This window comes from Brienomyrus brachyistius, unplaced genomic scaffold, assembly GCF_023856365.1.
Source record: "Brienomyrus brachyistius isolate T26 unplaced genomic scaffold, BBRACH_0.4 scaffold59, whole genome shotgun sequence".
Taxonomy (NCBI): Eukaryota; Metazoa; Chordata; class Actinopteri; order Osteoglossiformes; family Mormyridae; genus Brienomyrus; species Brienomyrus brachyistius.
Genome location: NW_026042334.1, coordinates 936,199 through 963,908, shown reverse-complemented (window position 1 = coordinate 963,908; position 27,710 = coordinate 936,199). Strand labels below are relative to the sequence as shown.

The 27,710-nt window shown below is 51.5% G+C and overlaps 1 protein-coding gene across 3 annotated transcripts; it reads left to right on the top strand.

Annotated features, from left to right (window-relative positions):
- Positions 1-255: 255 nt before the first annotated feature.
- Positions 256-25,602, top strand: brip1 (BRCA1 interacting helicase 1). 3 transcript variants are annotated; one of them, XM_049001568.1, is made up of 20 exons: positions 256-349; positions 1,095-1,205; positions 1,841-1,952; positions 2,578-2,781; positions 3,379-3,512; positions 3,851-3,949; positions 7,569-7,850; positions 9,452-9,673; positions 10,379-10,578; positions 11,120-11,252; positions 11,336-11,490; positions 11,729-11,912; positions 12,253-12,393; positions 12,872-13,033; positions 18,747-18,906; positions 19,050-19,171; positions 23,266-23,378; positions 23,467-23,549; positions 23,784-24,095; positions 24,720-25,602. In XM_049001568.1, the coding sequence occupies exons 2-20, from the start codon at positions 1,113-1,115 to the stop codon at positions 25,475-25,477; spliced, it is 3,669 nt and encodes a 1,222-aa protein (XP_048857525.1). In that variant the 5' UTR covers positions 256-349; positions 1,095-1,112; the 3' UTR covers positions 25,478-25,602. The 3 variants fall into 3 exon arrangements, with proteins under 3 accessions (XP_048857525.1, XP_048857527.1, XP_048857526.1); XM_049001569.1 differs by lacking the exon at positions 256-349 and adding an exon at positions 445-567; XM_049001570.1 differs by lacking the exon at positions 9,452-9,673.
- Positions 25,603-27,710: the final 2,108 nt, after the last annotated feature.

The window sequence follows — 27,710 nt, the reverse complement described above, 5'->3', positions numbered from 1 at the left end:
TTTATTTTAAGTACAGATATTGCTACAAATATCAGAGATCATGGTACCATTGACAGATATGAAAGGTTGAGGGTGCTTTAAAAACTCAAATATCTTCAATTGGCTCGATCCATCCATCACTCAAACGGCGAACACCTACGTAAAGTTGCGTCTCCGCCTAAGTCTTCCATGTTTCCTATATCCGTGTATGTGATTGGTTACAGCTTCGTCATGACTATGGCGTAGGCGCATTCTCAATTCTAATTGGCTCTTATTCAGAAACAATGATGGCGGGAATATAATTTTCGATAGTCGCGTTCATATATTTTGTTTCATTTATTATTATTATTTTTTTACTGAACACACAAAGGTAATAGAAACGTTTTTTGTTTTTCTTACTGGTACAATGATTGTGATCTAACAGAAGAATGCGGATATAATAAATGATATAAATTTCACAATATCGTGTAAGGACTGTAATGTTTAGTTGTCTTTTTAGAGAAACTCCGTGTTACAAGTATATGAATCTTATTTTCTCTGTTAGTTATCAGTGAGTCCGTGAAAGAAAATGGTTCACCTGGTATTTAGGTGATTAATATGTCTCCGTGTATTTTCTATTACACATAGAGACGTTTTCTGTTATGTCTGCATGATATACAAGGGAAATATAGCTGTATTGTCACAGCTTTATGATCTCGTTCAGAAAAAAAGGAGATTGCGGGAGCTACAAAGTAATTCCCTTGGATAAACGTGTATCGTTGAAAAAGCAGATGCGAGTTATTACGTCTTAGCAGTTTGGCCTTTGTAGGACGGATGGACGTTTTCTGCGTTGGAATGTTAGCCATGTATCAAATCCATTTCTAAACTCTCAACGAGACCCATAGACCCAGAAGTTCTCTATGCGTTCTTGTTAGTATTATCAGTACTAAACTGATTCACGATAGTTTATTGATTACTTCTATTAAAATTTGGAAGTAAGGGCAGGAGGATAACACACATGATATAAAAATCAGTTAATTGGAATAAACTAGAATGTTTTTATGTTATACTAATATGTAAGTTATTAATATTATTTCATGTATGAAAGCCTGCAGCTTTCCTTCCATATCTCCCAGGTCACACCTGCTGCCGTCATGGATCCGGCTGCTGTGGAATACACCGTGGGAGGTGTGAGGATCCAGTTCCCGTGCAAGGCCTATCCCTCCCAGCTGGCTATGATGAACTCAGTGAGTGCTCAGGCTGCTGGTGTTTCATGTCTGTCCAACACCTGCACCTTTCCAGTTTTACTCATAAAAGTAATTAATTAAAAACAGGTCCAGTTCAGGTCCAGATAGGCCAAATCCAGGCCAAGGTTTTGTCAACCAACCAGTTGAGTACTCTGTGACTGTGACTCTTTATACTCAGCTGGTTGGTTGAACAAAACCTTGGCCTGGATTTATACTTTCTAGACCTGAACTTTCCACTTCTGTCTTTAATGGATTAATTTTGTGTGTAGCTTCCTCAATACTGCCCTCGTCCCAGTGAGAACTGGCCTTGTTTAGTCATGGTTTAATGGAAAAGTAGAGCATTCTACCGTTAGCTTCTGCCAGAATCTTATGTAGCATGTTGACTTTGTTAGAGGCGGCTCAGTTTGGACAGGAATGTCCTTTGACAACATTTCTAACAAGGGCAGTGTTTGGCTTATTGGGTTTGTGCCTGTGATCCGAAGGTCACCGGTTCAAATCCCAGGCTCTACTGAACTATTGATCCCTGAATCAAGGGCCTTAATTGCTCCAGAGACCGCCTTCTCAATTGTACTTCGCTTTTGACAAAAGCATTCGGTAAAAGAAAGTAGTGTTTTGATTGCTGCTTTTTTCCACAGATTGTGCGGGGCTTGAACCATGGACAGCACTGTCTGCTGGAGAGCCCCACAGGCAGTGGGAAGAGTTTGGCTTTGCTGTGCTCGGTGTTGGCCTGGCAGCAGGCGCAGTATGGTATGCTGAATCCCTCCAGTATCCTCTCAGAAGTACCACCTTCTATATTTAAGGGCAAAGAGCTGCCCGTTAGATACAGAAGACTGGCAGCTCTTGTCCTGCACATTACTTGCTCATAAATCATATTGTGCATTTTGCACTTTGAGCTGTATCTGAAAGCCAGTAAAAGTCTAACTGGCTTGTGAATATGACATTCCATTATGGCACCAGTCTCATGCTGTTTATTTGCCAGTCTGTGTCCTGCTGGACTCGCACCATCAAAAGGTTGTTTGGGTCAAATATTCATGTTGTTCTTCCGATAAATATTGTATATAAATAGTGTTGTAGGGCAAAATAAATGTGTATATAAAGTGACTACAGTGTGTGTATATGTCAAATTGAAAATGCTTAAAAAGCAGGTTGGTGTGAAACTTAGACACATGGTGGTCCAAGTATGTAATTTGCCACCCTTATTTTCACCACTAACTAGATGGATATATATGTTCTGTAGTGATGGGTAAAGCTGAGGAGTTAATCGCACCCATAGTGCGATTAACCGAATCTAATCTTCTACCCAACTTGTCAAGGTTTCCATGTGCTCGCACATCCTGCCTGTCGCTTGACATCTCCAGCATTGTCTTGGCAGGAAAAGCAGAGCTGGAGTGGACCTCATCTGACGAGTGCAAGAAACGAAACATCACCACACCCTGCCAGTGCATCTGCCACGCCCCCGGAAGGGGTGACCTCCACGGGCCTTCTGCAAAAAGCGGGTCAGCTCCGCCTGTCGTGGACCTCACTGGTGAAGATGCAGAGGTTATAACCCAGTGCGCTCCCCCTCCTCCCGCTAAAGGTGATTTTCCTTGTTTCCTGAGGTCACTATGCTGCATAGAGCAGGCTGAATACAATGGATGGGTGATGCAGCCGAAACTCTTCATGTTGACTGTAGGTACTTATTTCAGGGTCATGATTGTGTGTTGTATTAAACATTGTAATGCTTTATTCACCCCCCCTATTGATCTTAAGCTATGGTACATAAATTCTCTCTGTAGTTGGGGTTGCAAAATTCAGAAACGTTTCAAAGTTGGAAACTTTGCATGGGAATTAATGGGAATAATTCTGGTTACATATAATGGGATTTTAATGAAGTTGGGAAAAAAAATGTCTTGACTCTAATAGTGATATCATCAATAGTGAAGTTCAATGCCTCCAAATTTCCCCAGCTTAACTTCCCATGGAAAGTTTCAGGAAAATTTCTGCACGTTTTCCACCCTATTGCATTTATTCTTGCATAAATATTCTTGATGAAATCTCCATTGTACCGCTAGGTAAATGTGCATTGCTTGGCTAGCTGTGCTGAGGAGATGTACCAGTGTGTCCCCGTATTGCGGGTGACGCGAGTCGAGTTATTCACTGTTATAACATGCGGATTGTGTCTCGCCTCTTCCAGAGGAGTACACGCCCAGACGCAGCACTCTGGCCTCCAGGCTGTCAGAGAAGCTACAGGCTTCCTTCAGCGTGGACACTGACGATGACTTTCAGGCCGACAGGAAGCGAATCCGCACCCCGGCCGCAGATCAGAAGGTGCCTCCCTGACCCTGACTTGTCTTACTGAAACTGGTCTCCCCCAGTGGCGAGGCCAAATCCCGCCTTGTATTCCCAGTGTGCCCCTGAACATCCATGCAGAACAAGCCACATCCTGTGGTCACCGGGTAGCACCATCACCCCCCCCCTGCCCTGACGTTCACTTTCATGCCAGAGAATACAGAGCTAAGCCCCCCCCAGACGTGAAAACACACAATCCTAAAAGTAACACTGTTCTAACTAGAATGGAGACCATCACTGTAAAATGTCATCGGCGTTATTTTCAGTTCTGTGCCTGAATAGATCATTTTTTGAAATTGCCCTTAATATGCCTGCAGGGGAGGAAGCGGAGGTGTTTGGAGCAGGGCGTAATCTTCATTGATGATGACTCGGAGCGCGAGAGTCGGCTTGGTGCAGCCCACTCTGGCTGTAATGAGGTAAGCAGGCGATATGAGTGTCACGGTGCCCTCTCTAGCACCCCCCCTTATCTTGCATTTACTCCCCCAGGCTCCGCTGCCTCCTTTCCATGGTAAATATGTATGATTTCTAAAAATCTCTTTTTTAAATCTTACATCTTGACTCGTGTTTTTGACATTTTTTCTAAGAAAGTTTGCGAGTTCTTAATTGTATGATAGCTATTACGAAAATCCGCTGCCCATATGGTATGTTTTGCCGGTGTTTTGAATGTATACATTTATATTTTTGATATTTTTAGGTGCTTGTAGTACTGATCTTTGTCCCACTGGGGGCGCTAAAGGCCACAGAATGACTTGCTGATTGCTTTGTTCTACAGCATGTGCGGAGACTCCTTGCTGCCATGTCTGGTTTCTGGAAAGGTCTTTACCTTTTCCGTATTATGGTAAAAATGTAGTTATGTGCTTTGTCAGCTTTTTTTTCTAACCTTTTTATGCTGGGTGGTGCTTATCGAAACCTGAAGATGGCGCCACTAGGCTGTGGGTGGTGTTATGGGGTTGCTTTGATGTATGGATATTGTTTATAGCTTGTGCCAAAAATCAGGTAATAACTCCACCCAAGCGGTTTCATTATGTTGAAGTGTGGTGACTCTTAGCTACAGGGTTGCTAATGCAGTAAGTTATTTATATATGTGGGTGATTGACTTTTGCGCTACAATCCATTTTTATTTAGTGATGTTTGATCTCAGGGGAGATTAATAGCAGGGTGGGATGTTGCCCCGGTTGCAGTAAGGCAGCTCCGTGTTTGGCCCTTGAGGGACCTGATGACCTGATGATGAGTAATGGCTAAAATCGTTGTTTTATGGCAGATGGAACGTTGTAATCTCTGGCTCTGCGCTGCTCTTGCTGTTTCTCACTCTGACCCTGTGGAGGTTCCAGTGCTGGGCTCCAGCATGGTAACGCCTGGATAGCCTTTTGGATCTCGGGCCTTACGAAAATGCTGATTCTTCAGTATGCTCTGACCCCCCCTCCCCCCCACACACACATACACACACCACCCTCCCTGCTACCCCAGGGTCTCTCAAATGCGATCCCCACCAAAATCAAACGCATTGTAACAAACACCCCAGGTATGAAGGGCCCCACAGTGAAAGGAATCTGTGTTAATGTGCTCACCCATCACACAGGGAAACATATTGCTTACAACGCGTACAATGGGTTGGGGGTGACTTCTGTTACACGTTCCTGGGGACTGGCAGACTGTTACAATGGGGGCCTGGGTCGGCTGGCCGGGCCAGCTCCTTTTCAACCACGGCCGGGGGGGGGAGAGAGTCGGGGAATCAGGTTTCGCACCCCCACCCGACACCGCTTTCCATCCTGCGCTTGCTGACGGACGTCTTGAATGGGCCCTTTGAAGCGAGCTCCAGTTTAATTAAGAGGTTTGCCTCGCCTCGCAGTGATCTGTGAAGCCTGGGATAAATATTGAATGGGGTTCACCCGCTGGTTACCGCACGTGGTGGGGGTTGGGGGTGACAAACAGGTGCTTTGTGAGCAGTGGGGGTGCTGGGGAGTGAGGATGGTGGAGGGTACTTGAGGAGACCCATCCTCACAGCCTGGAGAGTGCCTACGGGACCCCTTCCTCCTGTTGAGCCCGACGGCCCCCATCGTCGACAACAGAGATGGGTCTGACTCGACCCGGCCCAGCCGTGTGAGATTTCACTCTCTCAGGTGTCCGCGTTACAGCACAGAGAGGCTGACCTCTCCCCTCTTGCCGACATGGCAAGCCAGAGTATCGGGCTACCAGCGCCGCCAGGGACAGCGAGCCTGCTCTTTCCGCACCTCAGCTGTGAAAAAGGTTCCCGGCGGGCAGAACCGCACCTGAGGCCTCACGCTCAGGCTGCGTCCAGTAGCCGTCCGTACACCCCATCGTAAGGCCATGATGGCGGTCTGCACTCTGATCCTCTCATGACAGCCTAGCAATAGGCACTTTGCTAAGAGGTGCTAGTGCCGGCTCATCAAAGCTAGAGCTAAAGGCTAATTTCAGCCTAACTCTGTTTGAGGGTCAACTTGTGATTTGTGAAGTGTTTGGTTGTTTTGTGTTTATTGGCGATATTATTGGATGAGTGGTTGAACTCGGGGGGGGGGGGGGGGGGGGGAGATTGTGAAAGTATTTATGTGTATGTGTGTGCTGCCATGCAGGGGGGCACCAGTCATCAGTTATCGGTAGTCCAGGGTTTGTCTCCCCCCGCCATCACGAAACTGCAGCCCGCCATCTCTGCACGTGTAACGGATACCGTTGTGTCAGCTGTTTCCTGCGCGGCCCCTGACAAGGGCCCACATTCACGACCCCCCACCCCCCCACAGCACCTCCTCGATGAATAAGTAATTATCCCGTACACAAGGCAGGATATTCGGAGCTTGGCCATTTACCATGGCAGCAATGGGTAAAGCGATCCGGACCCCCTGGCCCAAGCGCAACCTGAGCCGGGCTGCGTAACAATCCCACCAGGACCGTCACCCAACCCCGGCTTGCTGGCAGGGTCCTGTTTACCTGGCGCATCAGTGGAGCCTTTGTCCCGCTGAGTGACGGCCCGGGAAGAGCTCCTGGCCAGGTCCGCTCTGCCGTGCATTGTAATATTCGACGGCAACAAGGCTGAGAAGGAACCTGCGAGAAACCCGAACTGTCCCCACCCCCCACCTCGCAGAAAGGGGAGGATAAGAGGCAGCTTGATCCCTGGTATTGTGGCGTAACACGCGCCTTGACTTAGCAATTGTTTATATGGGATAATCTTACTGATCGCGGTTTGTTGGCGAAAGTGCAGGAAGGGAGAAAGTGTCGGTCCGTCGGGGGTTTGTGATGTGGGGCCTGAGGGCCCCCGTCGCACCCCGGCCCTGGCTGCAATGTAGCTTTTAAAGCCGCAGTAAGAATCGAGCCTGAGGTTCTGTGGTTTCCCCATGGTGTCCCGGTCCCTTAGAGAGGTGCGGGGGGGGTTGGGAAACGTGGGTGCGTGTTGGGTGCTGTGAGCGGCTGGGAAGTGGGGCAGCAGAAGGGCTCTCACCTGCGTGGGATCGGTTTCAGGGGCCTCGGCTTTGTGCCACCTGTTAGTGCCGCCATGAAAAGACCCATTATTTAAAAAAAAAGGAGGCTGGGAGACCCCCAGTGTCACGTTTTAGTGATTGGCTCCCAAACACCTCCCATCCATCCCTCATCAGATCTCAAAACTTGGTTAGGGTCGTGGGCGCACACATACCGCTCACTTTGGGCAATGTTGATTTTCACTTTAAATATTTTCTAGCCATTGCTTTTATAAGGGAACAGTGTATATAGCTCAGCAGGTTTCTCTGGTCGCAGGTTCGAATCCCATTCTCGGCAGAAGGGCGACATGTCTGTTAGGTCCCGGGGTGCCAGTGAAATGGCAGATTATGAATTAGGACCTCAGGCTTCACTCTCACCTATAAGTATGTGTGTGTCTCAAATATAGTAGGTAGCTAACTGCCATTTTGAAAAGGCTCCACCGTGGATATTTTGACTGTTTTGCAGCTCCTGTTTCCGGCCTGATGTGTGATCTTCCCAGCCGTCTGTGGCAGTTCATGTGACACGCGTCACCACGAATCTTTCTCGTTCTCTCGGTGTCCACCACAGGTCCGGCCCCCCTGCTCACTGTGCCCCTGTGGCATTGCCAAGGATGCTAAGGAGAAGGAGGGCGCCTCTGCTGGTGGGGGGAGGAAAGCCGTGCCCAAGATCTACTTCGGCACGCGTACGCACAAGCAGATCACGCAGATCGCGCGTGAGCTCAAGCGCACCTTCTACTCGGGCACACCCATGTCCATTCTGTCCAGCCGCGACCACACCTGCGTGCACCCAGAGGTCGTGCATCATTCCAACCGCAACGAGCGCTGTAAGGAGCTGCTGGAGGGCAAGAATGTGAGTCCCAATGCCCCGCCCCACCCCGTTCACGGTCCTCTCCCTGACGCTCCTGACGTATTGCCTTTACCATGGCGTGTGACTAAACAGCTGATCATCAATCCCCTGATTAACCAGACCAGGTGTGTTAGTGTGAGAATGGAGGCGGGAGACCGCGGAATAGTGTTCTTAAGCCAGGATTGAAAAAGACTGGGGTGCAGCTCCAGTGTTCTATCTGCGACAAGTAACACGTTTCTTTTTAATGTGTTGTGTTTTGTTTTGTTGGTGATGGAGTTTTATGGTGAAACGTGAGAGGCATTCTGGGAAATATGCGATGTGAAAGGCATTCTGGGAAATGGAGTAAGCTTGACCTCTGAACCCATATGCGATTTATTCATGAATGATTAGAGCTGAATGTCAGCATCATGGCCTTGTTTTGAGTTTTATTCTCTTATAAATCACCCCCCCCCAGATATTGCTGGGGATATCTTGTCACTTTTCCATGCTGTACTCATAAACCTTTCCCTCGCTGGGGTCACTAATGAAGTGCGACTGGGCTTGGGGTCGTGACCTCTGCTCACAGCCAAGGGTCTGGTTCTAGTCGGGTTGCTAAATGTGGCTCTTTAGTGCTTTAATGATTCCTTTGGAATCTGATGACCTAAAAAAGCCCCCCCCCCTCTCATCCCTGGCAGGTGACATTGCTCTAACGTGAAGAACGCCCGCTTTGACGTCCCTGTACGCCGCTGAGAGTGGCTGGGGTCGCAACACAATCCCTCCTTTTAAGTGTTTCTGAACAAAGTGCTGTCACAGTAGCTGCGGGCGGCAATTATCTGTGACAATACCTGCAATCAGTCATAACGTGCCCCTCTCCGAGCCCTCAGACGGGGTTTGTTGTGGTTGGGAGGCTGCTCTGTTTGCCGGGCTGCTGCCGGCAGGTCAGGATTGTCCTGTCATGGGCCCAGTTGCACCATCAGAGGTGTTCGTTCTGAAACTGTTGTACGTTACACCCCACCACCCCCCGATGACCCTGCTGGGGGTTGGCGTCCCCCTGTCAGCTTATCCCAAGGCCTTTTCTTCGCTGGGTCCTCACCCTGCCCTTCTGGCCCGGTTCCCTTTCCCACGATGCTTTTTTACGCCCCATGTTGAAGCCAAGGCAGGGTGAGAGTCTGAGGTGAGATTTATGGCAGCGGAGTGTCCCCCTTTCAGAGCCCCGAGGTGAGCGTGGAAGGGGTTCAGTGTAGGTTCCAGGACCTGTCATCGCCTTCATAAGACAGGGTGCATGCAGCTTCCCATTACAAGTGCTGCCAATCCCAGCGCTCGGCTGCTATCCGTGTCTCTCCCCTCGGTGTCCCGAGGAAGCCGCCATTAACCTTGGGGCTGACCCGAAACGTGCCGGCTGACAAAACGCTTTCCGAATATGGCCTGGTGCTCCCCCTAGGAAAAGGTACCATCATGCTTCAGACCCACAGAATGGTAGCTGATTTGGTGTTTTAGTATTTAATCTTTAACATCTCTAAGACCCTTTAAAAACATCAGGGGTCCTGTCGGAATTATTGTCAGGCGTGCGCTAGATGGCCGCTCGGCGTGTCGATGGGTTAGTCGCTGTTCTGCTATCCGTGCAGGACCGGTCGTGCCGCTACTACCACGGTGTGAACCGGATGCGGGACCAGAGCACGCTGCAGCAGGTACACGGCCTGTACCGGGCCTGGGACATCGAGGAGCTGGTGGCGCTGGGCGGCCGGCTGCGCTCCTGCCCCTACTACGCGGCCCGGGAGCTTGCGCAGGACGCCCACATCGTCTTCTGCCCCTACAACTACTTGCTGGACCCGCTCATCCGTGAGAGTGTGAGTGGGGAGCTTTTTACAACGAAGGGGGGGTATTTAGGGTCACGTCACTGTGTGCTACTCATTAATTATTCAGGAGTGACATCAGCACGGCCAGGCTGCTGTAACTGTGCGCTTCCTGGATAAATTTAGGATCAACTGCTTAACTCTAATAAATTTTTATTTATGTTGCATTTATTAGGGAATTGAATTTATTAAGGCATTAAATAGCTTTTTCTCATTTGCTATAAACTTTGAATCCCCCCAGCCTGAGATGAGATCTCTCAATTTATGTTGTTAATATGTAATACATTTTTTACTAATATGTGCAATAATGATCTGTGTTGCCGTATACTGGTGCAATAATTTGTTCTGGTTGTTTGAACACTTAACATGTCATCTTTGCAAATATTTTAAACATATTTTGGTTATTTTATTTCAAGCTTTCATTTTGTATTTATAATTTGTACTGTTAATTATTCCTTTTTTTGTGAATGCACCTTTGGGGTTGTCACAGAATTACTTTTGTTGTGTTACATTGACAAAGTGCTTGAACTTGATCTTGAACTTGTGGCATTAAAAGATATATATATATATATATATATATATATATATTTTTTTTACCACTAATAGTTTGTCTGCAGCGTTAACAGTGGAGTCTCTCTGCGCTGTAGAGTGATGGTTCTCTTGGGCTTGTCGCCTTCGTTCGTCACCATCTTCACGCAGATGGAGATCAACTTGAAGGGCCAGGTTGTAGTGCTGGATGAGGCGCATAACATCGAGGACTGCGCACGGGAGAGCACCAGCTATACCCTGAACCAGGCCGCGTTGCTGTTGGCGCGTGAGGAGATTGACGGCATGGTGAACCACAACATCCGCCGGAGCCAGCATGAGCCCCTCAGGGCCTTCTGCTGCAGCCTGCTTAAGTAAAAGCCCCGCCCCTCTGCTTTGCTCCGCACCCAATCAGCACACAGCCAGAGGGACAGCTGGTCGCAGTGGTCAGCGTCTCTTGGTTCACAAGGCCCAGTGGCACTAGCCTTACATTAAATCCCTGATTATGCATCTCTGGGGGATTTGAGATGCCTCAAGATTGCTAGTTGCTTTTGTACATTAAGCCAGTTGATCAATGTCTTGATCGGATTCAGCTGTGGGAGAAAGTTAGGCATAATCGCTTATTTGCTTGTTTTAGCAGTTCAGTAATGTGACTTACTCTGAACTGCACTAAAATGAATTGTCATTGGAAGAGGAGCTGAGGTTGATGCCCTCTGTCATGCAGATTTAATTCTGCAGGTCCCCCAAGCTGCAAACTTCTGGAGGCTTTTGAGTCATCTGCTGTCGACCTGTTAACATGAATAGTCCCCGTCCACAGCAGGCCGTCTGAGTGACGGCGGCGGATGGCAAAGGCGTGAAATGAATGCTGTGTCTCACATGCGCTGCTGACGAGACCATTTTTTTTTTTTGATGCAGCTGGATACAGGAAAGCTGCGGCTGTCTGTCAGAGCGGGAGTTCGAGGTTTCCTGCCGGGTGTGGACAGGCACGGAGATGTTGGCCGTGTTCCGGGGTCTAGGCATCACTGCCGACACCTTCTCCTTGCTGCAGGTGAGACGCCACAGCATCATCTGCCGTGACCCTGGGTCGTGAGCACACCACTGACGGTTGTCCTCTCTCTGGGCCCCCTGCAGAACAACCTGGTGGCAGTGCTGGAGAAGGAGGAGCGTGTGGGCCTGGTCCATGGGCGGGAGGAGGTGGTGGAGGTGCCTACCATCAGCTCAGCCACGCAGATCGTGCTCAAGGGCCTCTTCATGGTTCTGGAGTTCCTCTTCCGACAGAACTGCAGGTGTGGGAATTCTGGGAAAGACCTTGGTCTTAAAAATATATCTATCGCTCAGAAATGCTTTCGAGCCACTTTTGGTTTGGTACCTCGCAGATGTTTGCAGATGCTTTTGAGCTTGTGTGAAAATTTCTGCTGCAAATTTTAATGCCGTAAAGGCTGCCCCCCCCCCCCCCCCCCGCCCCGTGTCTGGTCACTTGACCCATTTGTGCCTGGTTCTCTGACTGCGTTCCCCGCGCCGCAGGTTTGCAGAGGATTATCGCGTGGCCCTGCAGCGGACCTACGCTTGGGCTTCGCAAGCTCACGTTCCCGACGAGCCTGACGAACGCGGCTTCTTCGCACGCCCACGCCGGCGCCGCCAGGCCCTGGTGCGTCGCACCAAGACCCCGGTGCTCACGCTCAACTTCTGGTGCCTGAACCCAGCCGTTGTGAGTCTTCCGGGGTCACCTGTCCTCCCACACACATAGTTACTCACCTAGCCTTTAAAGTACACTGTTACTTCACTGTTTTTACTTCACCATTCCTATCGACTTACTCATACAGTTTGCTTATTTACCACACGCATTTATCCCTCGAGCAATTGGGGGGTTAAAGGTCTTGCACAGGGGCCATACAGTGAAATCTCTCTGCCAGCCCTGGGATTTGAACTGGCGTCTCTCTGATCCTACGTGGGTCTGATCCTAACCCACCCAGCCACACCCCAGTAGCAGAGTGTTGCGCCCATGTGTGTGCCTCTCTCACAGCTGTGTTCTCTGTCCACCCCGGCAGGCCTTCTCTGACCTCAGCGACTCGGTGCGCACCATCGTCCTGACCTCCGGCACACTCTCACCCATGGGATCCTTCTCCTCAGAACTGGGAGTCAGCTTTTCCATCCAGCTGGAGGCCAGCCATGTCATCAGCAAGTCTCAGGTCAGGCCTGGGAAGGAGAGGCGACCGGGAGCATGGCACAGCGCCGTCCCTCCGCTGCCCTTGGGGCCCTTGGCGAAGCCCTTAGATCTTAGTCGCGTCATCGTGTGTTTTTCCGAATCGCGTGTTGGCTCGCCTGCTGTTTACGGCGTGAATCAGCCGCTGAATAAGACGCTGGAGTTTGTCATGCCTCGGGCTGTGTGAGGTGACAGCGCCCTTTACACGTGTTTGCTTACCGATACCATGGAGCTCACGATATCTGCCTGGAAATGATTCCCTCACTGCCGGGAAAAAATCACGCTTCAAGGGTATTTCTGGCTACTTATTGGCTTTAGATCGGATAAATAATAATTATGCCCCCACCCAAAGCTTTATTTTTGCCAATCTTGAGCTGAGTTTTGGGGTCTGCCTCTCTGCTGTCTCATTTTTTTTGGGGGGGGGGAGTGTGAGTGTAATTTAAGCTGTCTTGTTTGATTTGCAGGTCTGGGTGGGGACGCTGGGGACCGGCCCCCAGGGGCGCAAGCTGTGTGCCACGTTTCAGCACGCCGAGACCTTTACCTTCCAGGACGAGGTGGGCACCTTGCTGCTGAGGGTGTGTCACGCAGTCAGCCGGGGTGTGCTCTGCTTCCTGCCGTCCTACAAGGTACCCAGATGAGTGACTGTGATCTGTGATACTGGGGGATAGCACTGGTCAGCCCTGAATGCCTGTTTTGTTGCTTTGATGCCAGACTCAGTTTGACTCGACTTCCTCTTGAGAGAACAGCTGACGCTTCTGTTCTCTGTCATCGCTGACCTTGTTTTGCATTTTTTTTGTGTGTTTCCCAAGTCTTTCTTCTTCAAGTTGTACAATCCTTTGTGTTGAGCCCAAAGGAGATAGATAAACACCATGAGAACTTTTGACTGAAGACTATCACATCATCTGAACTGCTGGTTTACTGGGGAAGCGTAGGTGGATCAGCAACGGAAGGTTAAGGGTTAAAAATCCTCCGCGTCTTTTAGTAATTTTTTGGATTTTTTTTTGTCATCTTCACCACCCCATTCCGTTCGATGTCCCGTTGGTTAGTAACCGGCTGCACTTCCAGGCCTTGTCCACCAGGTGGCTTCAGAGACCAAACATTTCATCCGCCACTTGCGGCGGTATCTGTTCAGGTCGCCCGTCATCATGTTTGGAAGCAACGGATCGGGAAAGAATCCCTGACGCGGCGATAAGGCAGGATGCTGCGGTGTCTTAATGTGGAAAATGTTACCAGCATCCAAATGGTTTCGGGGACGCCCCGCAAACGCTCAGCTGGCCTTTCCCGGACGTGCTTGCGGCTGCACCCTTTCCCCGCGACCGGATCACCTTGCGCCTCGCAAGTGTGCTTATAGGATGCCATTGATAAATACTTAGCTCGCTCTTTGTTTCCTATGCCTTGCCCATGAATAATTAATCTCCATTCAAGCGCTCTGTCAGGGAGAATGCTTCACGGGTCAGGTCACTTTCTCAGATATCGGAGAGAGATCGCGTACGTGCGTGAGTGTGTGTGCGCGCACACCTGCATCGGTATGAACTGTGAAGTCACTGGAGGGGCCGTGAGAAAAAAAAAAATACTTTGAGAATCCCCCCACCTCCAAACTCAGCCTCTTGGTGTTTCGGTGGAGACGGCTCTCGGCGAGAACATAAGGGACAAAGTTAAATGGAGGTTTACATCACCCCGCCCCCCATACCTCCCCCTGGACTAGCCGCCACTCGGCGCCCACAATCCCGGCGAGCCCCGCACCCTTGTTGTGTAGGTTACCCAACTGGGGTGGGGGGGGGGTGTTTTCTCCTTGTGTTGCACGGGAATCATTCCATACTCTGACAGTTTTTCATTATTAATGGCCGTGTAAGAATTTTGCGGTTGCGTATTAATATTTAATCCGCAGCCGGCTACTCAGAGATGAGCGGATGGGGCATTTAATTGGAGCCTTTCGGAGGCCTGGAGCCTAGGAGTCCCGACTCGGGGCTAGTGGGACGAAGGATCCTGACTTCCCAGACACTCGCGATTCTTATCTGGCCGCAGGACCGCGGGCCTGAAAGGAAGGACAGATATATATATTTGTGTGTGTGTGTGTGTGTGTGGGTGTGTGTGTGTGTGTGTGTGTGTGTGTGTGTGTGAGAGAGAGAGAGAGAGAGAGAGAGAGCACCCACTACCCCGCTGTTGTGGTTTTGTAGCACTTCTGTCTGGAGTACCCTGGGGCTGTTTCCTTTAAAGCCACTGTTTGGGCACCTCACACAAGATGGGACCGAAAGTCAGTGCGGGGCAGTGTGGTGTGGTGCAGGGTGAGCTGGGGGCTTATTAAAAGTGAATTTGCGAAGGTGAGGAGATATCTGGGAAAGGCAAGATGCTTTTAAAGCAGATTAAGATAAGGGCCATTAGGGGCGATGTCGCCGGGTTGTCTGTGTGAAGAGGCTGTGGGGCTGGCGCCGGGGGGAAGGTGGGGGGGCGCGTATGCTCGGCGTGTGTCATATCAAAGTCAGAGTGTGTCATGGGGAGTGCCTATCAGTCAACGCACCCCCTGTCCCCCCAGCCCTCACTGACACAATTAGAAAGGCAGCATGCAGGCCAACAGTGCCATGAGTCTCACTCGGAGTCTGTGGAAGTATGTCTGTGTCTGTCTGTCTGTCCGTGTCTGTCTGTCCGTGTCTGTCTGTCCGTGTCTGTCTGTCCGTGTCTGTCTGTCCGTGTCTGTCTGTCCGTGTCTGTCTGTCCGTGTCTGTCTGTCCGTGTCTGTCTGTCCGTGTCTGTCTGTCCGTGTCTGTCTGTCTATGTCTGTCTGTCTATGTCTGTCTGTCTATGTCTGTCTGTCCGTGTGTGTCTGTCTGTGTCTGTCTGTCTATGTCTGTCTGTCCGTGTGTGTCTGTCCGTGTGTCTCTGTCCGTGTGTCTCTGTCCGTGTGTCTCTGTCTGTGTCTCTGTCTGTCTGAATGACTGCATGTCTGTCCATGTGTGGGTCTGTCTGTCTGTTCATGTGTCTCCGTGTGTCTGTCTGTCTGACTGTGTATGTCTGTCCGTGTGTCTCTATGTGTGCGGGGTGGGGGGGGAGGTCGTGATCTAATGGTCTCACTCTGTCAGAGCCAGCTGCTGTGTCCATGTCCCCCTTCGCGCAGGTGTCAGAGGTGCCCAGATTCCTCTACATTAAGCACCAGGTGGTCGGAGGGTCTGTATCCTACATTTGAGTTTCCGCCTTTGCCAGCCTCACCTTCCTTTTCTCTCCAACTCCCCCGCAGGTGTTCCGCCGCATTCCTGTGCCTTGGGTTCTAGGTTCATGAGCGCCATAGCCTTGGTTTGCGGGTTATGACTCCTCCGCAGGTGTATTCAAAACGCTTAAAACCGCCGATCAGCCCCCCACTGGCCCCTTCCTACTCACTGGTGTGTTTCAGTGGCCAGCCGAGTGCCTCTCTCCACTGGCACCGTGACGTTTACCGGCTAAATAATTTACCGGCACTGCAAACATCTTCCACTGCCGTCACTGTGGCCCCCCATGTTTCATTAATGCCTCCTGTTGCCAGCAGGCTTCCATTATTCAGTGCCCATTTGGGCGGGGGGAGTAAGCAGCCCGATGCCATGAGGAGTGCAGGCAGCGGTGGAGGGGGGCAGCGGGACACGGAGAAACATGTGACTCCCGTGCAGGAACACTGGAGCGTTTGTTTCACCGAGCCCCCGCGACCTTGCTGAACTTCCATCCATTTTTTTTTTTTTACCAGAGTAGAGTCGCACTCAGCCTGGAGCCAAACCCACGATAGCCAGGGCGTGAAACAGGACACTGTGGGTGGCGGAATGGCGGCCTACCGCGGGACGGACTCGCACTCGCTCACTGGTGACCAAAAGGGACAGTCAGGAACGCTAACGTCAAATACCTGTATACTGTGGAAGAAAGGTTACTAACTGGATTAGATGGAGTAGCTGAGCTTTTGGAGAAACACTGAAATGGTAACCAGGCATCTCTTTGGCATCTATATTAGAAGCAGAGGCTTCTGGGAAAATCTGAATGTGGATGGAGGTCCATCTGCCCATGACTTAGTACTTAATGGCGAGATCTGCTCGGTCTTTATTTCAGTGACGCCCATACCGGTGTACGTCCCTCCCCCCCCGCCACCGTCAGTTTACTGCCACTGGCTGCGCACGGTGCTGATGCGCTTGTAACCGCAGGTACATAGGTCCGTGGAGTTAAGTGGTGCCGGGCCCCTACGGTGACCCACTGCAGCCTGGGTATGGTGAGCAGTGGCTGCCTCTCGTCCTGGCCGACAGCTTCAGGCATGTGCACGGACACCCCGACACGAACTCTCCCCGGCTCTAGGACCCACAGGCCAACTGAATGCATGTACTTGGTGTTCAAACAGAGTATGGCAGGATAGCTTTCTGTGTGAGGTCATGGCGTTCTCCTCACTACTGTAGATCTAATCTAAGCTGTAGATCTTTGCGTCAGCTGTGCACCTTGCCATCCCTTGGGTTTTTTTTATCCAGTTAATTGTTATTTGAATCTAGTTAAACTGATTGTATGGGACATTTTTTTCCCTGTTTTGTACTGAGGATTGACTCTCCTGAGATGTCTAACAGGTAACAGATGTCTTCGGTCTGTTAACAGTGCCCCAGTGAGGGTGGCGCTCTCACTATTCCTTGATCGACACGAGTCTGAAAAAAATTGAAAAAATTAATGCTGAGTTTTCATGCCGCCGCTCATTATCTTGCCTTAACATTAAGGTTGATTCTGTCCTCTCTGGAAGAGTGTTTGATGGATCCCGTACTGGGTGGGTTCATCAGGGCACCTGCCCCCCCCCCTTCCTTTTGCTTAGGGCTTTGGATGGAAATCAAAGTCCCATCAGACGTTTAAAGCCTTAGGAACTGGCCATGGGAGTGGGAAGCTGTCACGGGGGGCTCTGGATTCCTCTCAGGTGGCACGGGGTCTGTTTCGGTGCCTTTAAACTGGGCTGCGCTCCACCATGAAGGATATGGAAAATGCGGGTGTAATTAAACAGCCGCACTGCGAGACAGGTGCAGGTCGGTGTTTACGCACCGCATCTGCGAGATAAAAGCATCGGGGGTCATTACTGCAGAAGCCAGAGCAGCCCGTGTCACCATCCTGCTCACCAAGTCGCAGCACGGGGAGCCTGAACGGCAACAAGGAGCCTTTGTGCCGCCTCTGGCCTGCATGTTTCCAACTCCTGCGGTTTTAATACCCGGTTCTGCACCGCTTCTTATCCGGTTACGCTCGGCTCGCCGCTGAAATTAATAACCCTACTGGTGTTGACGGCATGCACGGAGACGGAGGGGAGATTTATCCAGCGGGCTGTATCCGCGGCAGCGAGGAGCCAGGCGTCTCTGCTTCGCGTCTCTCATCGCGCTCTGTTTCTGCTCAGTTTCATTTATTTGTTTTGTTCTTAAAATTGCATTTTCCGAAGCGTAGCCTCCTTGGGCTCAGCAGTGGACTCTGCGGGCAGTGAGTTTTTTTTCCCCTCCTTCTGTAGCTTGTGAATGATTTAAACTCGTGTTGAATTGTGAAGTGATGTCAGGACCGATGTTTCTCCGTGAGTTCTGCACATATGCGGGAGGGTCTTCAGCACGCGCGCCTGCGCGTGTGTGTGTGGTCGCACATCTGCGGAGTGTGTTTTATAGTCGTGACTCTCCCTGGCCTGGCGAGGCTCCCGCTGCCATCACGGGGGGAGAAATTCACTGACATGTTTCATTATGGCTTCTGGACAGCTAGACAATAGCGAGACGTCTGGTCCAAAGTCATCGTGGAGCTTTCGATGTCAATTTTATTGCCGCTACTTAGCACTGTTCTCCTCATGTTTGTCCTGGGCCATCAAACTCCCACTGCAAGAGCAACTACTGTCTGACCCTGCGGGCAGGTTTGTGAACTAGCAGAGGTGTCCATCGATTGCGGAGCATGGCTCATTGGAGGGTGGAATCCACGGTCAGGGCTCTGGGAGGGCCAGGGGCTTTTAGACTGATACTTTTCCCAGGAGGAGGCCTGACTCTTTACACACTTTACAGCCCAGCAAAAGCCATTTTATTATGAAGAGTTTAACTGGGGGAGAGCGGGCGGGGGGGTCAGTTTCAGCAACAGTGGCAGTCTGTGCCGCAGCAAGTTGGCTGGTCTGCAGGGCACCTCTCTGTGTCAGCGATCTTTGACCCTCAACGCTGGGCCAACCCATAGTTTGGTGTCTTGGGACCGCTGACTGTCAGGTTGATGTGGTGTAGTGTGATTTGTCATAGTGAGCTTTTGTGTTTGATATAACGGTGCCAGGTTTGTTTTTAATGACACCATGCTGAATAGAGTGTGTGTGTGTGTGTGTGTGTGTGTGTGTGTGTGTGTGTGCGCGTGGCCACACAGATGCTGGACAAGCTACGAGAACGCTGGACCAACACGGGCCTTTGGCAGCAGATCGAGCTCCAGAAGACCGTCGTCACAGAGCCCAGAGGCGGCAGCAAGGGAGAATTTGATGAGCTCCTGCAGAGCTACTACAACGCCATCAAACACCCTGGGGATAAAGGTGAGGCTGGAGAAGCACCATCTCTGTCCTGTGGAGCGGCGGCTACCGGACGGCCATATTGTGCACTGACTGAGCGGTGGCACAGCCCCAGTGCATTGTGGGCGTGCAGCAACTGAAAAAGGGGGCCCTGTACCGATTTGCAGATGGGGCCTTGCTGATCGCCGTCTGTCGGGGCAAGGTGAGCGAGGGTCTGGACTTCACCGACGACAACGCCAGGGCCGTGGTCACCATCGGGATCCCTTTCCCCAACATTAAGGACCTCCAGGTGAGGGACAGTCGCTCATCACATTCACAGATACTCAGCTGCGGAGGCCCTCTGTGTCCCCCGTCGATACACTTAGAATATTTGTTTGCAGTCCCGAGATAATCTATGGATGTCCTGAATCTGACCATTTCTTTTTTGCTGTTGTTGAATTGAGAGGAGGCTAGACTCCATTAAAACAGTGTTAGAAAGGGCCACGTCAAACAGATTAAAGAATATACTGGACAACAGTCAACACCCTCTCCACAGCCTCGTAGCTGGGCAGAGGAGCGGCAGTGGTGCTCAGCTCCTCTCACTGCGCTGCAGAACTGAGCGGGTTAGGAGGTCCTTTGTCCCCACTACAATTACATTTTTCAGTAAAGCTCTCTGACCTCGTCCTCCCATTCCCCCCCCCCTCGTCCATCTATTATAAGTCTATTATAACTAATGGACTGTGTTCTATTTAATATGTATGTATTTTAGTATGCTTTTTATTAATCTTTATCAGTGTTTACTATTTTACTTATTTTGAATGAGCCATTGGATATCGGAATTTCCCCTTGGGGATAAATAAAGTTTCTATCTATCTATCTGTCTATCTTGTATATCTAATCTAGCAGATTTTTGCCTTGTGTATGATACCTGCTTCAGACTGGCTTGGTCCTGATTTATCAGTATGACAAGCTATGGGGGGGATGATACTGGATGGTGATGGCAGGAAGAGGAACAGAGGAGCTATTTATTGCATGGGGAAGAGAGCAGAGGATAACCAGAATGTACCATCACCAGTCTGTGTGTTGGATGCCTTTGGTCTCCAAGTCCAGGGAGAAGATTGGGTATGAGTTCAGCCAGGCCAAAGTGGGCGGGGCTCCTTTCCTAGAGGATTGTTAGGCTGTGAGAGATGGGGGCCCTGCGCACGAACATGTGCATTGCTACACTTGCAAAAACACATTCCTACACACACCTTGCTGAAGGCGTTCACAAGCACACGTCAGTGCGCGCACACACACATGCACACACCTTGGCCCTTCTGCTTGTTTCAGACAGGCTGTTTTCCCCTCTGGCTGTTAGAGGGAGTTTATGGAAACGGCTGACCTGCCCTGAAAGGCAACAGCAGCTCTTTTTAGACTTCCGACAAAAAGTGCAGACCTGCTTTTATATGCCCGTAATGGTGGCTCGGGTCAAAGTTCGGCTTTAAACGGGTTTGTGGGAAAAGATGCTGTGAGTCAGTGTCGGACGCGGAGAGCTGCGGGCGCCAGCCGCCGGTTTCACAGCAGTCTTCGCCAGCGAGGGAGAGGAAGGCGCCTATTTCCGTCGTTTAGACAGTGGAACTTTTTAAAGGCCAGTTAAAGGACACTTAGCCTGCATATTGCATCTCCTTTGGCCTCAGCCTATGCTGTAAATGCTCTTACTTTAATCCTCTGAAGTGAAATTCTGGTGTGGGTGGCTGGTATGCATTACCGTCAGCGCCGAAAGGAACACGAGCATATGTGTTTTGGTGTATCTGTGACTTTGTATGTACATTAGCCAGAATATTTCGTGTACCTTTGTGTCTCTGCGGTTTTAGATGACACTTGTACAGCAGATGGGTTTGAGCAAGACGATATGTACCGCGTAGCTGAGAGGGTACTTAGGGGAGTATTCTCGAGGTGTAGCAAAGATGAAGCACTTCCGCTTTACGGAGCGCACACTAGCGAAGTGCACTTCTGCTTTGGGGAGCGCACACTAGTGAAGTGCACTTCTGCTTTGGGGAGCGTACACTAGTGAAGTGCACTTCTGCTTTGCGGAGCGCACACTAGTGAAGTGCACTTCTGCTTTGGGGAGCGCACACTAGTGAAGTGCACTTGTGCTTTGCGGAGCGTACACTAGTGAAGTGCACTTCTGCTTTACGGAGCGTACACTAGTGAAGTGCACTTGTGCTTTGCGGAGCGTACACTAGTGATGTGCACTTCTGCTTTGCGGAGCGTACACTAGCGAAGTGCACTTCTGCTTTGCGGAGTGTACACTAGTGAAGTGCACTTCTGCTTTGGGGAGCGCACACTAGTGAAGTGCACTTGTGCTTTGCGGAGCGTACACTAGTGAAGTGCACTTCTGCTTTACGGAGCGTACACTAGTGAAGTGCACTTGTGCTTTGCGGAGCGTACACTAGTGATGTGCACTTCTGCTTTGCGGAGCGTACACTAGCGAAGTGCACTTCTGCTTTGCGGAGTGTACACTAGTGAAGTGCACTTCTGCTTTGCGGAGCACACACTAGTGAAGTGCACTTCTGCTTTGGGGAGCGCACACTAGCGAAGGGCACTTCTGCTTTGCGGAGCGTACACTAGCGAAGGGCACTTCTGCTTTGGGGAGCGTACACTAGCGAAGGGCACTTCTGCTTTACGGAGCGTACACTAGCGAAGGGCACTTCTGCTTTACGGAGCGTACACTAGCGAAGGGCACTTCTGCTTTACGGAGCGTACACTAGCGAAGGGCACTTCTGCTTTGCGGAGCGTACACTAGCGAAGGGCACTTCTGCTTTGCGGAGCGTACACTAGCGAAGGGCACTTCTGCTTTGCGGAGCGTACACTAGCGAAGGGCACTTCTGCTTTGCGGAGCGCACACTAGTGAAGTGCACTTCTGCTTTGCGGAGCGCACACTAGTGAAGTGCACTTCTGCTTTGCGGAGCGCACACTAGCGAAGTGCACTTCTGCTTTGCGGAGCGCACACTAGCGAAGGGCACTTCTGCTTTGCGGAGCGCACACTAGCGAAGGGCACTTCTGCTTTGCGGAGCGCACACTAGCGAAGGGCACTTCTGCTTTGCGGAGCGCACACTAGCGAAGGGCACTTCTGCTTTGCGGAGCGCACACTAGCGAAGGGCACTTCTGCTTTGCGGAGCGCACACTAGCGAAGGGCACTTCTGCTTTGCGGAGCGTACACTAGTGAAGGGCACTTCTGCTTTGCGGAGTGCACACTAGAGTATGTTCGGATGTGCGGGGCGTCCTGCGTGCAGAGGCTGGAAGAATGAGCAGGTATGAGCGTGGGGGGTGAGGGGGTGCAGAAGAGTCTCTCTTGACATTTTGAGTAATCCCAGCTGAGCCAAACTGCTGTGGAGGCTTCGCTCGCAGCCAGAACTGCCTTTTCACATATGCGGCCTGTCATGTCAGATCAGGCGCCGATGTGGGAGCAGGAGAGCGAGAGGCCGATCCACTATCTGAGCCAGACACAGGTGACGTCAGCGCCCCCCCCAGGCTGAATCCTCTTTACGTCATCGAAATGGATTTATGTGGGTGGGGGCGGTGATCAGGCTGGTGTCCCTGGTAGCTGAGGTGACTGGCGGCTTGTGGACTGGCTGGTTCCCTCCGTCTGGACTTCATTACCCTGTTGAGTAGAGCCCATTCTGCCTGGTTTGGCTTTACCTGCTTAGCGTGAGCTAAACGTGTCAGTGCCATGTGCCCTAACACGACCACGAAGTGACCTCATGAACCCCAAGATCTTACGGGGGAATACGTGGCCTGTCAGAAGCAGGTTAGCGCGGGCATCCTAGGATACGAGTAGCTGTCAGAAGCGGTTGGGGGCCACAGCCCACCTGTGCCTTGGCAGGGGTCCGTCAGCTGGGAGATGAACGTCTCATTTGTCAGTCGGAAAAGGTCAGGGCTGCAAAGGCGACGGGCCAAACCTGATGGATGGAATAGGGGCCATTTCTATATGCAAAGTGACTACCACTGCCCCCCTAACAGTCCACAAATAGATTTTTCCCAGAACAGCAGGTGAGTAAATCTCCTGGGCCCCTCCCCCTGCTTAGCAGCCCGTCAGTAACGACAGCATTCAGATGGCATCGTTGTGGCGGCTGAGTAGATGCGAGCTGATGTTAGAGGTGGGAGGGAGAGGGTGTGGAAAGGTCAGAAGCCTTCGCTGCTCACGCATCAGAACAAAGCCGGTGTGATGGGCACCATCAGGTTCATCTTGGTGTCATTGTGCAGTGAGCTGGCCTGCTGTCATTTTCTATTTAAATCGGGGCCCCTCAGTCTGCTGGTCTGTTACACGAACTTCTCCAGAATCCTCCCCTCCCTTCACACCACGGGGGGGGACGTGTCCCATCGAGCTCTCAGTGCCATAACCTGCCTTTTCCCTCCCTCCAGGTGGAGCTGAAGATGAAGTACAACGACCAGCACTGCCAGAGCCGTGGCCTCCTGTCTGGTCGCCGTTGGTACGAGATCCAGGCCTACCGTGCCCTCAACCAGGCCCTGGGCAGGTTGGTATCTCCTCCACCCCCACCCCACCTCCGCTGGGCCTTTCTGACCCACTTCATGCATCTTCCCTCCCCCCCCCCCCTCCAACAGGTGCATCCGACACAAGAATGACTGGGGGGCTCTCATCCTAGTGGATGATCGCTTCAAATGTAACCCCAACAAGTACATCACTGGTGAGGAGCTGTGTAGCCTGTAACCTATTCTGTTTCCAGAACTGAAATACAAAGGCTGCATGTACTTTTACATTTTGATCGCTAGATGGTGCTACAGGACTTTTTTCCTTTTGCCATTTTTTTTCCCCAATTCTTGCAATATCCCCCTAATTGCCTCTCCATAGAGAATCCGTATTGTGGTATGTGTGCGAGTGATTTGTGGTGCAGGCTGACCGGGTCTGTTCCTCCACTCAGGTCTCTCCAAGTGGGTCCGCCAGCTGGTGCAGCATCACGACACCTTCAACGATGCCATGCAGTCTCTGGTCAGTTTCTCCCAGAGTCAGAGTGGGGCGACAGTGAGCCATGCAGCCCTCGGCGCCCCAGTGGGGCAGACGGAGCTGCCTCCCGGCCCCCTGTTCCCCACTGGTGTCTCGTCTCCACCCTGTATCGGATTCCCACCCTTCTCTGCCCCAGACGGGTCCCCCCTGCCACCACTGCCGCCTGCCCAGGAGGCTTCTGGTGCGGCTGCGGTCTCAGAAACGGTCCAGGAACCCAGTGGTGCTCTAGGTATGAGACAGCATCCATTTCATGGTCCGTTTGTCAGGTAAAGAACTCCATGAGCAGCAGAACAACCCACAGTAACAGAAAGCGCTCGCATGTTACCATTTCATTACTCATCTCTGGAACACACAGATATTTTATAGATTTTCTTACGCACAACACAGACATCTCGTCTCTAATTCAGCGGCAACAGAATCTGTTGGCCCCATGCCAGTGTTTTGGGGGGGGGCATCTGTTAGTGCAGGGAGGGGCTCCTCATTATCGAGCCCTGACTCCCAGTTTTCCATGTTACTGATTTGGGGAGGGATGAGCAGATGTTTGTTTTTTTTTTTTTTGTATGAATCAAATCCCATTGACCTTTGTTTGGGCTACACTGAGCCGAAGTGTGTTTGCTTTGCCCCCCCCCCCCCCCCCCCCCCCCGGGGCATCTCCAGGGAAGTGCCGGTTTTTTCACGTTTTGCATATTTGCAATTCTGAAAATATTGGCTCCGTATTCTCATTCTCCTCAGTTTCTGTTGAGGATCGCAGTGGTGGCTAACAGAGGCTATAGTGACCAAGGTTTGCCTGAGGATCGCGTCACCTCCCTGGTCGTTCTGCAGGGTTCCTGATGCTGTTTGTGTGTCCGTACAGATGATCGGAGGCCAGTGGGAAGGCAGCCACAGCCCTCTTCAGACACTCGGCCACGTACGTGTGGAGAACCCAGGCTTCCAGATCGCCCGCTGCCCATACACCCCTTCTTTGCCTCCACACCTGTGTCCAGCCGTCTCAGGAAGCCCATCTTTCAGGCCGGGACCTCTGGCCCTGGGGGCTGGCTAGGCGACGACCCGGACACCCAGACCACGAGCGTCAGGAAGGAACCCCTCCTGGTGTTGCAGACTCCTTCCCATGCTAGTGATGACACTGGGGGACAGGATGTGGGGCTGGTAGGCCACCACCCCCCTATGGTCACATCCATCTCTGATGCTACACTAGAACCCAGAGCAGTGACCCCCCCACTGGATGGGGAGGCTGAACAGGAGGACGAGGAGGACCTGAAGATCTTCTTCACCCCCGAGCTGTTTGATGCAGATGACGACAGTGGTGCTGAAGCAGCAGCATCAGCAGCCAGTACTGAAAATGAACCTCCTGCTGTAAATGGAGAACCTGGAAGCGTGTTGGAGACGCTGTCTGAGACTGACCAGGCTAACGGACTAACGGTCACTCCCTCTGACTGCCAGGAGGGCGGCGCTCACTCACTCCCCCAAACAGTAATGCAGACTGACCATATGTGTACAGACAGGGCAGAGCAGATGGTAAAGGGCCTGTGGCAGGGCAGTCAGACCAGGGACAGGACACACAGGCTTTCCAGGACTAGGCAGAAGGACAGGCTTTCAGCTGCAGGTAACTGACATCATTTTTAGCCCCTCCCATCTAGCTTAAATCATACATCAAATCTCACGTCATTTTGTCGGACCATTTATCTGTTAAATACTGTAATGATACTTTGATGAATAAAAGTTTAAACATAAAATGTGGACTACTAATTAAAGGCTTTGCCCCTCCCACTGTGTGGGATCGATGTGGACGCCTGGGCCTGTAGGAAGGGGGTGGGTGAGATTGAAGTCATTCCTCTGTGGGTTTTCACAGGCATCCTTCAGGGTTAGAGACCAGCAGATTGTGAGCAGATCTGCCTCCTGAAGGGTCTCTGTGAGCCCATGTTGTACGGTAGGGGCGCGAATTTCACTCTGGTCTGACGTGGGTTCCCACCCCCCCCGTTTCCATATCCGTTTTATTTCCGTGTGCAAATTCTCTGGCTCTCCTCATGCCATTAATCATTGCGCATAAGCACTACAGGGGCGTGACATAACCGGGCCGTTTGTGCATTCTGATTTTCGTTAAATTATTTCAAATGAGGACCAAGATGGATGACCGGGGTGATCAGTTGGATTACCTGCCGTTAGGGGGCCAGTTAGCCGCTAAGTGTGCTAGTGTAGCGAGGGAATTCTGACTGTAATTTGTATTATGTTCGTCTTCGTCAGATGAAGATGCCTCCTACATTAAGGTAATTGGATGGTAAGATGGTGTCACCCTGACTATAAATGTGAGAATACAAGCTTGACGTGGAGGGGCTTAAAGAGCCCCCTCTTAATGATGCTAACAGACTGTGTAAAGTACCGTCACACTGTCTGGGCTCGCCTCCTGTCCTGGTGCTTATTGTTCCATTAGCCTGCGTCTGTAAGGCTATTTCAGCCCAGGCTAAGAGTGTTGAGGTACTTCTTATCGGTTTTTAGATCTTTCCCAGCCGACAAGGCCGTCTAGGGCTCTTTGGCTCCATCCCGTTTAATGCTCTGAGAAGCGGTCTCGACGTGCTTTAACTGGCAGGTTGGGTTTCTCGGCCCAGGGAGAGAGGCAATGCCAGGCATGTCCCAGGACACGCTAAGGGGAGACTGGCCGGTGCAAGCATGTCTGTGATCCCATTCCAGGCTGCTGGACCATCTGCATGGCGACGCTCAACCCCGAAAAATGCAACCGGGGGGGGGGGGCGTCCGATGGTACGGAAGTGAAAGAGAGCGAGGAGACTGCTGGGCGGCACGGGGAGAGCAGGGCAGTCAGCTTGGGCACGTGGCTTGGGGTCGCAGAAGATGTAAAGCAAGTTATGGGCGCGTGTAGCAGCCAGAACATCACCTTACGCCTGATGCCGCCCCGTAGGGCAGTACTGACATTACAGCTCTGCCTGTCGCCAAAGCATTGATGCCGCATAGGTCAGGAACGTCAGACCCCGTTGCCTATCAAAGCCGAGATGAACGCCGCCGTGTATGAACATGGTCTGCTCAGTCCACATTGGAATGAGCCGAAGTGGACTCGCCTGGAAGCTTTAGCAAGCGCTGTCTCTCCTCCATCTGTCATGTTGGGCTATATGGTCGCCACCCTCCCCCTGAACCTCGATGTTGACTGACAGTGAGCTGGTGGCCCGCGGGTCAGGAACTGGTACTGATTCATACTTACGGACCAGTCCCCGCGGGGTAGAGCGGCTTCAAAAAATGAGCCCCTCACTTCAGCCTCCTTAACCGCAGCGGTGTGACTGGGCTTTGGTGTGTGTGTGACCCCATGACCCTGTTCCTCAGGCATCAGAGTGCGGCGTTCACACAGACGGAGGAGCAGGCGCACGACCGGAAAGGCCCAAAATCTCATGGTACCCCAGGCTTCCCAGCTAAAGCAGGTGATCTACGGGGGGCGGAGGGGCATGGGTTAAGTAGACTGTTGAATAATACCAGGTAAGAATGCCATCGCTCTGTCTCTCTGCAGATAACCCAGAGCCGAACCACACATCGGTCCTACATGAACTGAGTCCAGTGCGACTGTAAGCTCCTTTTGTCCAACAAAGGTCATTAAATCTGTCACCGGCAACACAAATGTCTTGGAGTCTTTTGGCTTTGCTGGTGTTAAGAGCATAAAGAATCCAGAGAGGCTGTGAAAGGCCATAGCTCAGGACCTTATGTCATCTAGACACCATGGCCTCTGGTGCTTCCAGGTGCACTCTTGAGGGCCGTACGTGCTGTGAAGTTGCACGCCGTGATGAGCAGGAACCTCTGCGGGGCCTGCAGCCAGCCGCCAGTGCTCCTGCGTGTCCCTGATGTTCAT